A 13247-nucleotide genomic window follows, 5' to 3' on the forward strand; every position below is an offset into this window, starting at 1 on the left:
ATAGCACATGTGTTTAGACTGTGGGGGAAAACGGGACCACCCGGAAGAAACCCACACCAACACGGGGAGAACATGCAAACTCCCATTGTTTGTTATTTTTACCTGTTGTATTTTAATTGGTGGCACGGTGGCTCAATGGTTAGCACTGTGGCCACACAACAAGAAGGTTGCAGGTTCGAGTCTCGGCTGGGTCAGTTGTCATTTCTGTGTGGAGTTTGCATGTTCTCCCTGTGTTGGCGTGGGTTTCCTCTGGGTGCTCCGGTTTCCCCCACAGTCCAAACACATGCGCTATAGGGGAGCTGATTAACTAAATTAGCCGCAGGGTATGAGGGTGTGTGTGTGTGTTTGTGCATGTGAATGAATATGTATGGGTGTTTCCCAGCAGCTGGAAGGGCATCCGCTACATAAAACATATGCTGGAATAGTTGGCGGTTCATTCCGCGGTGGCGATCTCTGAAATAGAGACTAAGCTGATGGAAAATGAATGAAATATTTTTAATGTTTAACTTTAGAAGAAATAATAATATAAATATAATACATTTCAGGATCAGGTAATGGATAAAAGGTTTTATATTAAATGTTAATTTAATATTAAGCTGTGAAAATGCCAGTTAAATTGTTAAATAAACAAATAAATAAATAAAACGTGACATTTTTTATTTATTTTTAGCATTATTATTATCTTGATTATTTAATGTTTTGCTTTAGATAAACAATAAAATATTAGAAATGTTCAAGTTTGCTGTTAGACTATAGTTTAAAGATGCATTTCCTTAGGCTTCAGCGACATTATACCTTTAGACATTAACATTTTAGTTGACAAAAGAAATAGTACTGTAGGTTTGTAAAGTCAGTCATTGCACAGCCAACTTACTGATAATATCAAAGTCATTGCCTATAAGCAATGACTTAAACAATAGCCTATTAAATTTCAGAATAGAGTTTAAAGTATTATTACTGGTCTATAAATCACTAAATGGCCTAAGAGCTCAATGCGGATATGCTCACTGAATACAAACCCAACAGATCACTCAGATCTTTAGGATCATATAAACTAGAAGTTCCAAGAGTTCAGTCAAAGCAGGGTGAATCAGCTTTCAGCCACTAACAGCGCCCCCTGCTGCTGGAATCAGCTTCCAGAAATGATCAGACGTGCTCCAACATTAGACACATTCACATCAAGACTGAACACACATCTGTTTAGCTGTGCCTTTACTGAATGAGCACTGTGCTGCATCTGACAGATCACACTATTGTGTCTCTTTATTTCTTTTTTATTCCTTTATAACGTATTTTAACACATTTTAATCTGTTTTTAATAATTTTATTGTTTCTTTGTTTTTATTTTCTTGTCTTTTTTATTCTTGTTTATGTGAAGCACTTTGAATTGCCACTGTGTATGAAATGTGCTATATAAATAAACTTGCCTTGTCTTAATTTTCTTATTTGTTTAGTTTAATGCTTTTTATTTGGCCATCCTGACCATGCAGGACTCCCTAGAAAAGATTTTCTTTATCTCAAAGAGACCTTAATGGAAAAAAAACAGGCTAAATCAATAAAATGCTATGCTTTATGTGTGTTGAGACATCGACCTTAGAGGAGGACAGAGATCACAGAGCTTTACCCAGTGACTCAGCACAAAAAAACACCATTTCACAAGCCTGATGGAAGATTTCTGCTTCACGTTTGGTACTATTCTGACCAAACACGACCCAAAATGTAGTGCAAGTAGAGTGAAAGTATCTTTTGTAAATATTACTTAATGTATGAGTAAAAAGTAGCCCTTATAAAAGTACTCAAGAGTGGTGAGTATTATGCTGTAAAAAGCTGATGTGAGTGTGTACACGTAACATTCTGTAGTGCATTTAGGGTATGAAGTTATTGCCCAGCATGCCAACAACGTCATACACGTTTATATTAGGTTAGATTTAGGTTGTGACATGGTGACCAAAATTCAATGATTTTGTTCCCTTTAGTTTCTCATTGGATGGAAACGCTGCATTATTTACACATATTTTATGCAATATTAATCTTTTACGTAAATCTTATGCACATATTTGAATGGAAACACAGCTATTGTTGTCTCAGTTTTTTCATGTAAACCCAATCATCAGATGGTCAGTGTGTGTTACGTACCTGTAAGTGTACGGCCCCATCTCAGACAGACGAGCTTTAGCTTCTCCTTTCAGGAAAGCTTCAGGATTGGTGACGTTGAAGAAGAAAAACTCCATGTACACTGGAGGAGGAGGGTTCTTCCATGTAGCGAACACTTTACTGCCTTCTGTCAGCGTGATCTCCTGAAAACACACACACACACACACCACTGTATGAGAATTCATCATTAACATGTGTGGATTCGGTTTAGAGGCCTGGTCAAACTCTTTAAATCCTGTCTGTCAGCGTTGAACTCATTCACTGAGAAAAATGACTTTCTGGATGGAGTACGTTTTACAAGATAAAGAGGTCATGAACTTCCATTTTGTGTATTTTGTACTGTTCTCTGAGAACGAATACACTGTAAAACATGCTTAGCTGGCTTTAAAAAGTGTGTAAACTCGTTGATTTAAAAGCGATTAGTTGCCTTGAATAAGTAAACCTGTCCATTTAAAAGTAATTTGTTGACTTAAATAAATTGAGTAAACCTGTTGATTTAAAAGCGATTAGTTGACTTAAATAAGTGAGTAAACCTGTTGCTTTAAAAGCGATTAGTTGACTTAAATAAGTGAGTAAACCTGTTGATTTAAAAGCGATTAGCTGACTTAAATAATTGAGTAAACCTGTTGCTTTAAAAGCGATTAGCTGACTTAAATAAGTGAGTAAACCTGTTGCTTTAAAAGCGATTAGCTGACTTAAATAATTGAGTAAACCTGTTGATTTAAAAGTGATTAGCTGACTTAAATAAGTGAGTAAACCTGTTGCTTTAAAAGCGATTAGCTGACTTAAATAAATTGAGTAAACCTGTTGCTTTAAAAGCGATTAGTTGACTTAAATCAGTGAGTAAACCTGTTGATTTAAAAGCGATTAGCTGACTTAAATAAGTGAGTAAACCTGTTGCTTTAAAAGCGATTAGTTGACTTAAATAAATTGAGTAAACCTGTTGATTTAAAAGCGATTAGTTGACTTAAATAAGTGAGTAAACCTGTTGCTTTAAAAGCGATTAGCTGACTTAAATAATTGAGTAAACCTGTTGATTTAAAAGTGATTAGCTGACTTAAATAAGTGAGTAAACCTGTTGCTTTAAAAGCGATTAGCTGACTTAAATAAATTGAGTAAACCTGTTGCTTTAAAAGCGATTAGCTGACTTAAATAAGTGAGTAAACCTGTTGCTTTAAAAGCGATTAGCTGACTTAAATAAGTGAGTAAACCTGTTGCTTTAAAAGCGATTAGTTGACTTAAATAAGTGAGTAAACCTGTTGCTTTAAAAGCGATTAGCTGACTTAAATAAGTGAGTAAACCTGTTGCTTTAAAAGCGATTAGTTGACTTAAATAAGTGAGTAAACCTGTTGCTTTAAAAGCGATTAGCTGACTTAAATAATTGAGTAAACCTGTTGATTTAAAAGTGATTAGCTGACTTAAATAAGTGAGTAAACCTGTTGCTTTAAAAGCGATTAGCTGACTTAAATAAATTGAGTAAACCTGTTGCTTTAAAAGCGATTAGTTGACTTAAATCAGTGAGTAAACCTGTTGATTTAAAAGCGATTAGTTGACTTAAATAAGTGAGTAAACCTGTTGATTTAAAAGTGATTAGCTGACTTAAATAAGTGAGTAAACCTGTTGCTTTAAAAGCGATTAGCTGACTTAAATAAGTGAGTAAACCTGTTGCTTTAAAAGCGATTAGCTGACTTAAATAAGTGAGTAAACCTGTTGCTTTAAAAGCGATTAGCTGACTTAAATAAGTGAGTAAACCTGTTGCTTTAAAAGCGATTAGCTGACTTAAATAAGTGAGTAAACCTCTTGCTTTAAAAGCGATTAGCTGACTTAAATAATTGAGTAAACCTGTTGATTTAAAAGCGATTAGCTGACTTAAATAAGTGAGTAAACCTGTTGCTTTAAAAGCGATTAGCTGACTTAAATAAGTGAGTAAACCTGTTGCTTTAAAAGCGATTAGTTGACTTAAATCAGTGAGTAAACCTGTTGATTTAAAAGCGATTAGTTGACTTAAATAAGTGAGTAAACCTGTTGCTTTAAAAGCGATTAGTTGACTAAAATAAGTGAGTAAACCTGTTGATTTAAAAGCGATTAGTTGACTTAAATAAGTGAGTAAACCTGTTGATTTAAAAGCGATTAGTTGACTTAAATAAGTGAGTAAACCTGTTGCTTTAAAAGCGATTAGCTGACTTAAATAAGTGAGTAAACCTGTTGATTTAAAAGTGATTAGTTGACTTAAATAAGTGAGTAAACCTGTTGCTTTAAAAGCGATTAGCTGACTTAAATAAGTGAGTAAACCTGTTGATTTAAAAGTGATTAGTTGACTTAAATAAGTGAGTAAACCTGTTGATTTAAAAGCGATTAGTTGACTTAAATAAGTGAGTAAACCTGTTGCTTTAAAAGCCATTAGCTGACTTAAATAAGTGAGTAAACCTGTCGATTTAAAAGCGACTAGCTGACTTAAATACGTGAGTAAACCTGTCGATTTAAAAGTGATTAGTTGACTTAAATAAGTGAGTAAACCTGTTAATTTAAAAGCGATTAGCTGACTTAAATAAGTGAGTAAACCTGTAGCTTTAAAAGCGATTAGCTGACTTAAATAAATTGAGTAAACCTGTTGCTTTAAAAGCGATTAGTTGACTTAAATAAATTGAGTAAACCTGTTGCTTTAAAAGCGATTAGTTGACTTAAATAAATTGAGTAAACCTGTTGCTTTAAAAGCGATTAGTTGACTTAAATAAACTGAGTAAACCTGTTGCTTTAAAAGCGATTAGCTGACTTAAATAAGTGAGTAAACCTGTTGATTTAAAAGCGATTAGTTGACTTAAATAAGTGAGTAAACCTGTTGATTTAAAAGCGATTAGCTGACTTAAATAAGTGAGTAAACCTGTTGCTTTAAAAGCGATTAGCTGACTTAAATAAGTGAGTAAACCTGTTGATTTAAAAGCGATTAGCTGACTTAAATAAGTGAGTAAACCTGTTGCTTTAAAAGCGATTAGCTGACTTAAATAAGTGAGTAAACCTGTTGCTTTAAAAGCGATTAGTTGACTTAAATAAATTGAGTAAACCTGTTGCTTTAAAAGCGATTAGTTGACTTAAATAAATTGAGTAAACCTGTTGATTTAAAAGCGATTAGCTGACTTAAATAAGTGAGTAAACCTGTTGCTTTAAAAGCGATTAGCTGACTTAAATAAGTGAGTAAACCTGTTGCTTTAAAAGCGATTAGCTGACTTAAATAAGTGAGTAAACCTGTTGCTTTAAAAGCGATTAGCTGACTTAAATAAGTGAGTAAACCTGTTGCTTTAAAAGCGATTAGCTGACTTAAATAAGTGAGTAAACCTGTTGATTTAAAAGCGATTAGCTGACTTAAATAAGTGAGTAAACCTGTTGCTTTAAAAGCGATTAGTTGACTTAAATAAATTGAGTAAACCTGTTGCTTTAAAAGCGATTAGTTGACTTAAATAAGTGAGTAAACCTGTTGCTTTAAAAGCGATTAGCTGACTTAAATAAGTGAGTAAACCTGTTGCTTTAAAAGCGATTAGTTGCCTAAAAAGTAATTTATTAAATTATGTAATTTATTTCATAAAAATCAGCAAATCTGTTGCTTTAAAATCAATTAGTTCACTTTATTTCTAAAAGGTCAACAATTTACTTTAAAAACCTGTTGAGCTGAATCTATTGCTATTAAAGTGTTAAGTTGACTTTAAATAGTGAACTTGTCAAACACACATTTTCCATTTCCCTTTATGCACATCTTGACATTTCCTTCAAAAATACTTTCATGCAACGTTCCTACATGCACATTAAAATAGGTGGATGGGGGAACTTCTGGTTTAGCGTCCGCCATATGAAGTCGCAAAGTCACAAGCTTTGCGAACTAATTTCTAAATTTACTAAACACATAGTTACAACATACTCCAAGTTTATTGTCGCAGCTGCTAAATTGTTCCTTGGACTATTTCTGAACCTTGCGCCTTGATGTCGAAAGCCCCGCGTCAGACAAAGAATGATTTGGCGAGCTCAAATGGGTCCGCTGACTCAGCCAAAGACGAAACAATCATGATTGATGGCGCTACAATAATGCCAGCGTTCAAGACTTTAGAAACCGAAATTCTCTAAAAGTTAGCCACGCATGCAGCTGAGTTGCGAAAATAAAAATCATTCCTGCGGAAAGTGCACAACTTGTAAACGACTTCAGACTAGTGAGAACACAAACAGAGACTAACTAATCAGGAAAATACAACGTCCGAGTGGATACAGACAGTTAAACTGAATGTGACGGCCCTACAGAGTGAAGTTGCTGCTCTTCAGGCCAAGTGCATGGATTTGGAAAGCTGTTTCCGATGAAGCACTCTGAATCTTGTGGATATTTCTGCAGAAACACTATAAGAGAAATTCAGCCTCCACCAGCTCCTGCTTCTTGCCCAAGTGCACTACACATTGTCCATGCAACCAGCTAAGGGTCAACAGCCGCAGCCGTTTGTCATATGCTTTCACAGATTCAACGTCAAAATAGGTGGATGGATAACTAGTGTCACCTGAGGTCACGACCTCCTGACCTCAGCGCTACATTACTGCCCCCTCAAATGTAACATTTATAAATATGAGGACATTCCTGATCTCCACTCAGATCCCGTTTGTTCTGCAGTGCTGACGTATTACAACAGCTATGAAGGACGTTATTGTATACAGTGTTTCCAAACGCTCTGGGTCAATCTCTGCAGTGTGAAGAGCGACCCTTCAGAGGCATTGTAACATCGATCCCAGAGGAGGACAGAGATCCAGCTTTACCCCGTGATTCAGCATTTCACAAGCTTTAGTCTGACTATCAGGCTCACTTTTCAGCCAGCAACTTACACAGAAGAAGACTTGCGTAACATGCAAAATGACCAGCCAGTCCTTTAGAGGCTGCGCACTGCAAAAAATGTGCTTCTCACTCAGGGTTTTTCTCTTGTTTCTAGTCCAAACACCTAGAAATTCTGAAATCAAGAAGCTTTATCTAGACAACCAAAAATATTGCTTTGTTTTAAGTAACGTTGAGTCAAAATTAAGTAAGTTTTATATAAAAACAAGTTAAATAATCTGCCAATAGTGACTCATTATTTCTGCAAACAAAATATTTTTCACTTATCCAGAAAATGCTTCTTGATTCAAGAATCTTTGCTTGTCTAGTAGGGGCGGCACGGTGGCTCAGTGGTTAGCAGCATCGGCTTAAAGCAAGAAGGTCGCTAGTTCAATTCCCAGCTAGTCAGTTGGTGTTTGTGTGTGGAGTTTGCATGTTCTCCCCGTGTTGGCGTGGGTTTCCTCCGGGTGCTCCGGTTTCCCCCACAGTCCAAACACATGCGCTATAGGGGAACTGATTGACTTATCTGGCTGTAGTGTATGAGTGTGTGTGTTTGTGAATGAGTGTGTATGGGTGTTTCCCAGCAGCTAGATAGGCATCTGCTGCGTAAAAAGTATATGCTGGAATAGTTGGCAGTTCATTATGCTGTGGTCATCTCTAAAATAGAAACTAAGCCGGAGGAAATGACTGAATGCTTGTCTAGAAAATGTAGAAACAAGACAAAAACTCTAAGAAAAGCATTTCTGCAATGTAGATCTCAAAACTGAGGCCGATATGACAGAATCTTGATGCAAAGCCAATGATGTAATACATTAAAGATGCACATGAAGTAGCTACAGCAGCAATACAGTACATGTTTATGTAATAAAAATCTATAGGTTTTATGGTATGTTATGCTTTATTCAAACTACAAGTGACTTGCAGTGGCAAAGTGACTAGTGACTGTTCAATTCAACAAAGTGTGAGTGACTTTCAGCGACCTGCATCTACACGAGGAACAGTGACTGCTGGTGACCAGGGGCGTGTTGAGCAACGCGTCAACGTTAGAATCCATCAACTTTATGCAAATAAAGAGCAACTTACTTGAGTGACAGCCAATAGGAGCACCAGAAGAGCTTACATGACCCTGTCTCAGCTCGCTCAGAGAACGGTTGTATTCGTGCTGTATATACCTACACACCCCTGCGATTGCAGCACGACACCACCCAGAGCGACAGGCCGCTATATAGTCGCTGCTAGTCTGAATGAGGCATTATGTTGCATTATATCACGTTATTAAATGTTTGTTTTGCTACACTGCAAAATCTGATTTTCTTACTAGTCTTAGTTTTTTATCTTGTTTTTTTTTTGTCCAAATATCTAGATTCTTAAATTAAAAGCATTTTCTGGACAAGCCAAAAATATTGTGTTGTTTTCAGAAATAACGAGTTAAAATAAAGTCAGATTTTAATAAAAACAAGCTAAATAATCTGCCAATGGCGTGACTGAAATAATCTAGTTTATTTTCCTTTGACCTAATATTATTTCGCTTACTCCATTGGCAGATTATTTAGCTTGTTTTCATGAAAAACTCACTGTATTTTACCTCGTTATTTCTGAAACCAACACAATATTTTTGGCTTGCCTAAAAAATGCTTCTTGATTTAAGAATATTTGAATGTTTGGACTAGAAACCAGACAAAGTAAAACAGACAAGACAAGAAACTTATTTTTCCAGTGTATGAACAATGCATCACAATTTGAATAGCAACTTGTAAACGATGCAGTTTTTAAATTGATGCATGCTAAATGTCTTTACCACTGCAACGAATGACGAATCTAGGAATCTTTCCACCCCTAACTGCTAAATCTGATAAAAATGCATGTGTATTTGAGGTGTTTGAGGAGGAAGTGAAACCCAGAAGTTTGTCAGATAAAGTTGTTTATCTGATTAAATAAAAATAGTTTAACACTAACAGTTTACACCCAATATTTGCCAGCATCTGTTATTCACCCACAGGAACAGAGGCAGAACTGATAAAGAAGACAGTTTTGAATACTGCACCACAGTTCACTAATTCAACACTTAGTCATTTAAAAAAGGGACATATTCTGCCAAGATGCAAATGAAGTCTCTAGTTTGTGTGTGTGTGTGTGTGTGTGTTTATGTTTGTGTGTGAAGTTTCAGTTTAAAATAGCACACAGAAAATGTTTTATATCTCTCTGAAGCTGACCCTTTCAGGCTTTGATTCTGATTGTGGTGTTTTGGTGACTGTCCCTTCAAATTTAAATGAGATTGTGCTTTTTTAGAAGAGGGCGGAGCTAGAAATGCCTATGTGTCAGCATAGTGGCGGATTCAAAAACAGGACTTGCGTTCTCAGTGCTGATCAGGTGTGTTGGGGGATTTTTAGGTAATTTCTAAAAACCAAATTCATATTATTAAACTGTTTGAATTACCATATTTTATTAATTAGTAGTAAATAGTTATATAAAAAAACAACATGCAAACTCGTTCCCACACACACACACACACACACACACACATTCTCACACACTTACACTGAAACACACATGCTCATACACACACATCCCCTACAAACTCTTTCACTCTCTCTCTCACACACACACACACACACACACACACACACACACACACACACTCACAAACATTCACACACATACATACATACATAGAAACATACACACACTCAAACACTCACTCACACTAACACAAACAAACTATCACACACACTTACTCATATAAACACTCATCTGCACACAATCACACACACACACACACGCACACACTTTCTCTCTCATTCGTTCTCTCACATACACACCCATGTGGCTGGACTAAATGACCCTCGTTACCACACACACACACACACACACACACAAACACACACACACACACCTCAGAGATCACATGACCATCAGCTCACACTCATTCCTGAACTTTTCTTTTCTTCTGCTCTTTTCTCATGTAAAACTCCAGCAGCCACAAGCCAAGACTTACAGAAAAACACACTCCTGCGGAACAATGAGGAGTTTATATTCATCTTAAGCTGCGCTGGAATTTAACACTCGCCTAACGGACAGAAGTGTGTACAGTATGTAACGTACACCATGCAAACATTACAGAAACAGATCTTAATCTTCCCATGATTAATCTTCATGGGAAATTAATTATTATTTTCAAACATCTGCCAAATGACTTTTAACAGAGCAAGAAATAAATCTGTATTATTTGCTACAATATTTTACACTTAAAGCTGAATATCTTGCAAAATAACTAGTAAAATATTATATAATGCCATTACAAATTAAAATAAATTAGTTAGAAATTAATAATTAAAAGTATCATAGTGAAAAATCTCTCGATTACTTTCTAATTCATATATTAATTTTCCTTCAGCTTAGTCTCTATTATAGAGATGACCTTTGTGGCTTAGATTCAAGAAGTTACTGGAAATATTCCTCAGAGATTTTGCTCCATATTGACATGATAGCATCACACAGCTGCTGCAGATTTGTCGGCTGCACATCCATGATGCCAATCTCCCGTTCCACCACATCCCAAAGCTGCTCTATTGGATTGAGCTCTGGTGACTGTGGAGGCCATTTGAGTACAGTGAACTCATCGTCATGTTCAAGAAACCAGTCTGAGATGATTGAGCTTTATGACATGCTGCGTTATCCTGCTGGAAGTAGCCATCAGAAGATGGAGACACTGTGCTCATAAAGGGATGGACATGGTCAGCAGCAATACTTGTGTTGACAAGTTGCTCAGTTGGTACTAATGAGCCCAAAGTGTGCCAAGAAAATCTCCCCCACACCATTACACCACCACCACCAGCCTGAACCGCTGATACAAGGCAGGATGATCCATGCTTTCATGTTGTTGTGGCCAAATTGTGAGCCGAGCATCCGAATGTGTCAGCAGAAATGGAGACTCATCAGAGCAGCAACGTTTCTCCAATCTTCTATTGTCCAGTTTTGGTGAGTCTGTGTGAATTGTAGCCTCAGTTTCCTGTTCTTAGCTGACAGGAGCGGCACCCGGTGTGCTCTTCTGCTGCTGTAGCCCATCCGTCTCAAGGTTGGACGTGTTGTGTGTTCAGAGATGCTCTTCTGCAGAGCTCGGTTGTAGCGAGTGCTTATTTGAGTTACTGTTGCCTTTCTATCAGCTGGAACCAGTCTGGCCATTCTCCTCTGACCTCTGGCCTCATCAACAAGGCATTTGCGCTCACAGAACTGCTGCTCACTGGATATTTCCTCTTTGTCAGAGCCTTCTCTGTAAACCCTAGGGATGGTTGTGCGTGAAAATCCCAGTAGATCAGCAGTTTCTGAAATACTCAGTGCAGCCCGTCTGGCAGCAACAACCATGCCACATTCAAATTTTCTTAAATCCCCTTTCCTCCCCATTCTGATGCTCGCTTTGAACTGCAGCAGATCGTCTTGACCTTGTCTACATGCCAAAATGCATTGAGCTACTGCCATGTGATTGGCTGATTAGAAATTTGCATTAACGAGCAGTTAGACAGGTGTACTTAATAAAGTGGCCGGTGAGTGTATATCTGTGATGAAAAGCATATTCAATCCAGTCACATGATCCTTTAGAAATGTGTTTATTTTAATGATTACTACCAGTGTTAAAAACAGTTAATATGTTTAATTCTATTTTTAAATAGGATTTATTTGAAATAGAGTAACATTGTTAAAAGCTTTAATGTTGCATTTTTTTACACTCTGTTTGTAAACTGGATTCAGAATCTTAGCTGACTGATAAAACGTTTCCTGCAGCTAAAATACTGCAGACAGCAGAAAAAAATGCTGAACGCAGATAATGAAATGCCTCCAAGCCTATAATTGCTCTGTTGGTAAAATAAAGAGCAAACACTTGAGAAATCTTTAATTGCTGATGTGAATGAAAGGCTCAGTAAAACACCACCATTTTCTCCTCCTCTGCTTTGTAGTTTGCGGATTATGTAAAGAAATTCTGACGGATTGAGGTCAGACCCACTGACCAACAACTACTAGTTGCCTAAATATACTTTTTAATATCTGACTGTGGTGATAAAAAAGTCCACTGCATTTCTTACTAAATCTGCAGTTTTAAAAAGTGCAAGTAAATGTTGGTATTTTGAAAAAAAAAAAATTGTGTACTTAAATATTTTCCTTTTTTACTAAGATTAAAGTTGAATTTTTTTGTAAAGTGTATAATACAAATAAACAATATAAAAATAACATTTATATGATCAAATTTACTGTCAATATTTTTAATTGTAAAAGTATCTTCTATTATTTTTCTTAAACTAGATTGATATATAACAGAGCTGACAATTACACGGTTGTCGACAACAGAGTTGACAGTAACAGTTGACGATAACAGAGTTGACAATAACAGTTGACGATAACAGAGTTGACAATAACAGAGTTGACAATAACAGAGTTGATGATAACAGAGTTGACAGTAACAGAGTTGACAATAACAGAGTTGACAATAACAGAGTTGACAATAACAGAGTTGATGATAACAGAGTTGACAGTAACAGAGTTGACAGTAACAGAGTTGATGATAACAGAGTTGACAATAACAGAGTTGATGATAACAGAGTTGACAGTAACAGAGTTGACGATATCAGAGTTGATGATAACAGAGTTGACAGTAACAGAGTTGACAGTAACAGAGTTGACAGTAACAGAGTTGACAGTAACAGAGTTGACAGTAACAGAGTTGATGATAACAGAGTTGACAATAACAGAGTTGATGATAACAGAGTTGACAGTAACAGAGTTGACGATATCAGAGTTGATGATAATAGAGTTGACAGTAACAGAGTTGATGATAATAGAGTTGACAGTAACAGAGTTGATGATAATAGAGTTGACAGTAACAGAGTTGATGATAACAGAGTTGACAGTAACAGAGTTGACAGTAACAGAGTTGATGAACAGAGTTGACAGTAACAGAGTTGATGATAACAGAGTTGACAGTAACAGAGTTGACAGTAACAGAGTTGACAGTAACAGAGTTGACCGTAACAGAGTTGATGATAACAGAGTTGACAGTAACAGAGTTGATGATAACAGAGTTGACAGTAACAGAGTTGACAGTAACAGAGTTGATGATAATAGAGTTGACAGTAACAGAGTTGACAGTAACAGAGTTGACAGTAACAGAGTTGACAGTAACAGAGTTGATGATAACAGAGTTGACAGTAACAGAGTTGATGATAAGAGAGTTGACAGTAACAGAGTTGACAGTAACAGAGTTGAC

The 13247-nt window shown here is 36.4% G+C and overlaps 1 protein-coding gene and 1 long non-coding RNA gene across 6 annotated transcripts in view; one reads left to right on the forward strand and one right to left on the reverse strand.

The window, feature by feature from the left end:
• Positions 1-13247, reverse strand: part of scarb2b (scavenger receptor class B, member 2b) — a 62934-nt gene that overhangs the window by 43342 nt on the left and 6345 nt on the right. For all 5 annotated transcript variants that reach the window (XM_087300519.1, XM_087300520.1, XM_087300518.1 and 2 more), the window contains exon 2: positions 2137-2297. In XM_087300519.1, coding sequence (XP_087156645.1) covers positions 2137-2297 — 161 coding nt within the window. The remainder of the gene's footprint in view (positions 1-2136; positions 2298-13247) is intronic.
• Positions 1280-5081, forward strand: LOC147838675 (uncharacterized). Its single transcript, XR_015519869.1, has 3 exons — positions 1280-2590; positions 4199-4512; positions 4831-5081. It is a non-coding gene; the product is annotated as an uncharacterized LOC147838675 (long non-coding RNA).

The sequence above is a fragment of the Danio rerio genome, chromosome 21 (assembly GCF_052040795.2).
Source record: "Danio rerio strain M-AB ecotype USA chromosome 21, GRCz13ab, whole genome shotgun sequence".
In the NCBI taxonomy this organism is placed as follows: domain Eukaryota; kingdom Metazoa; phylum Chordata; class Actinopteri; order Cypriniformes; family Danionidae; genus Danio; species Danio rerio.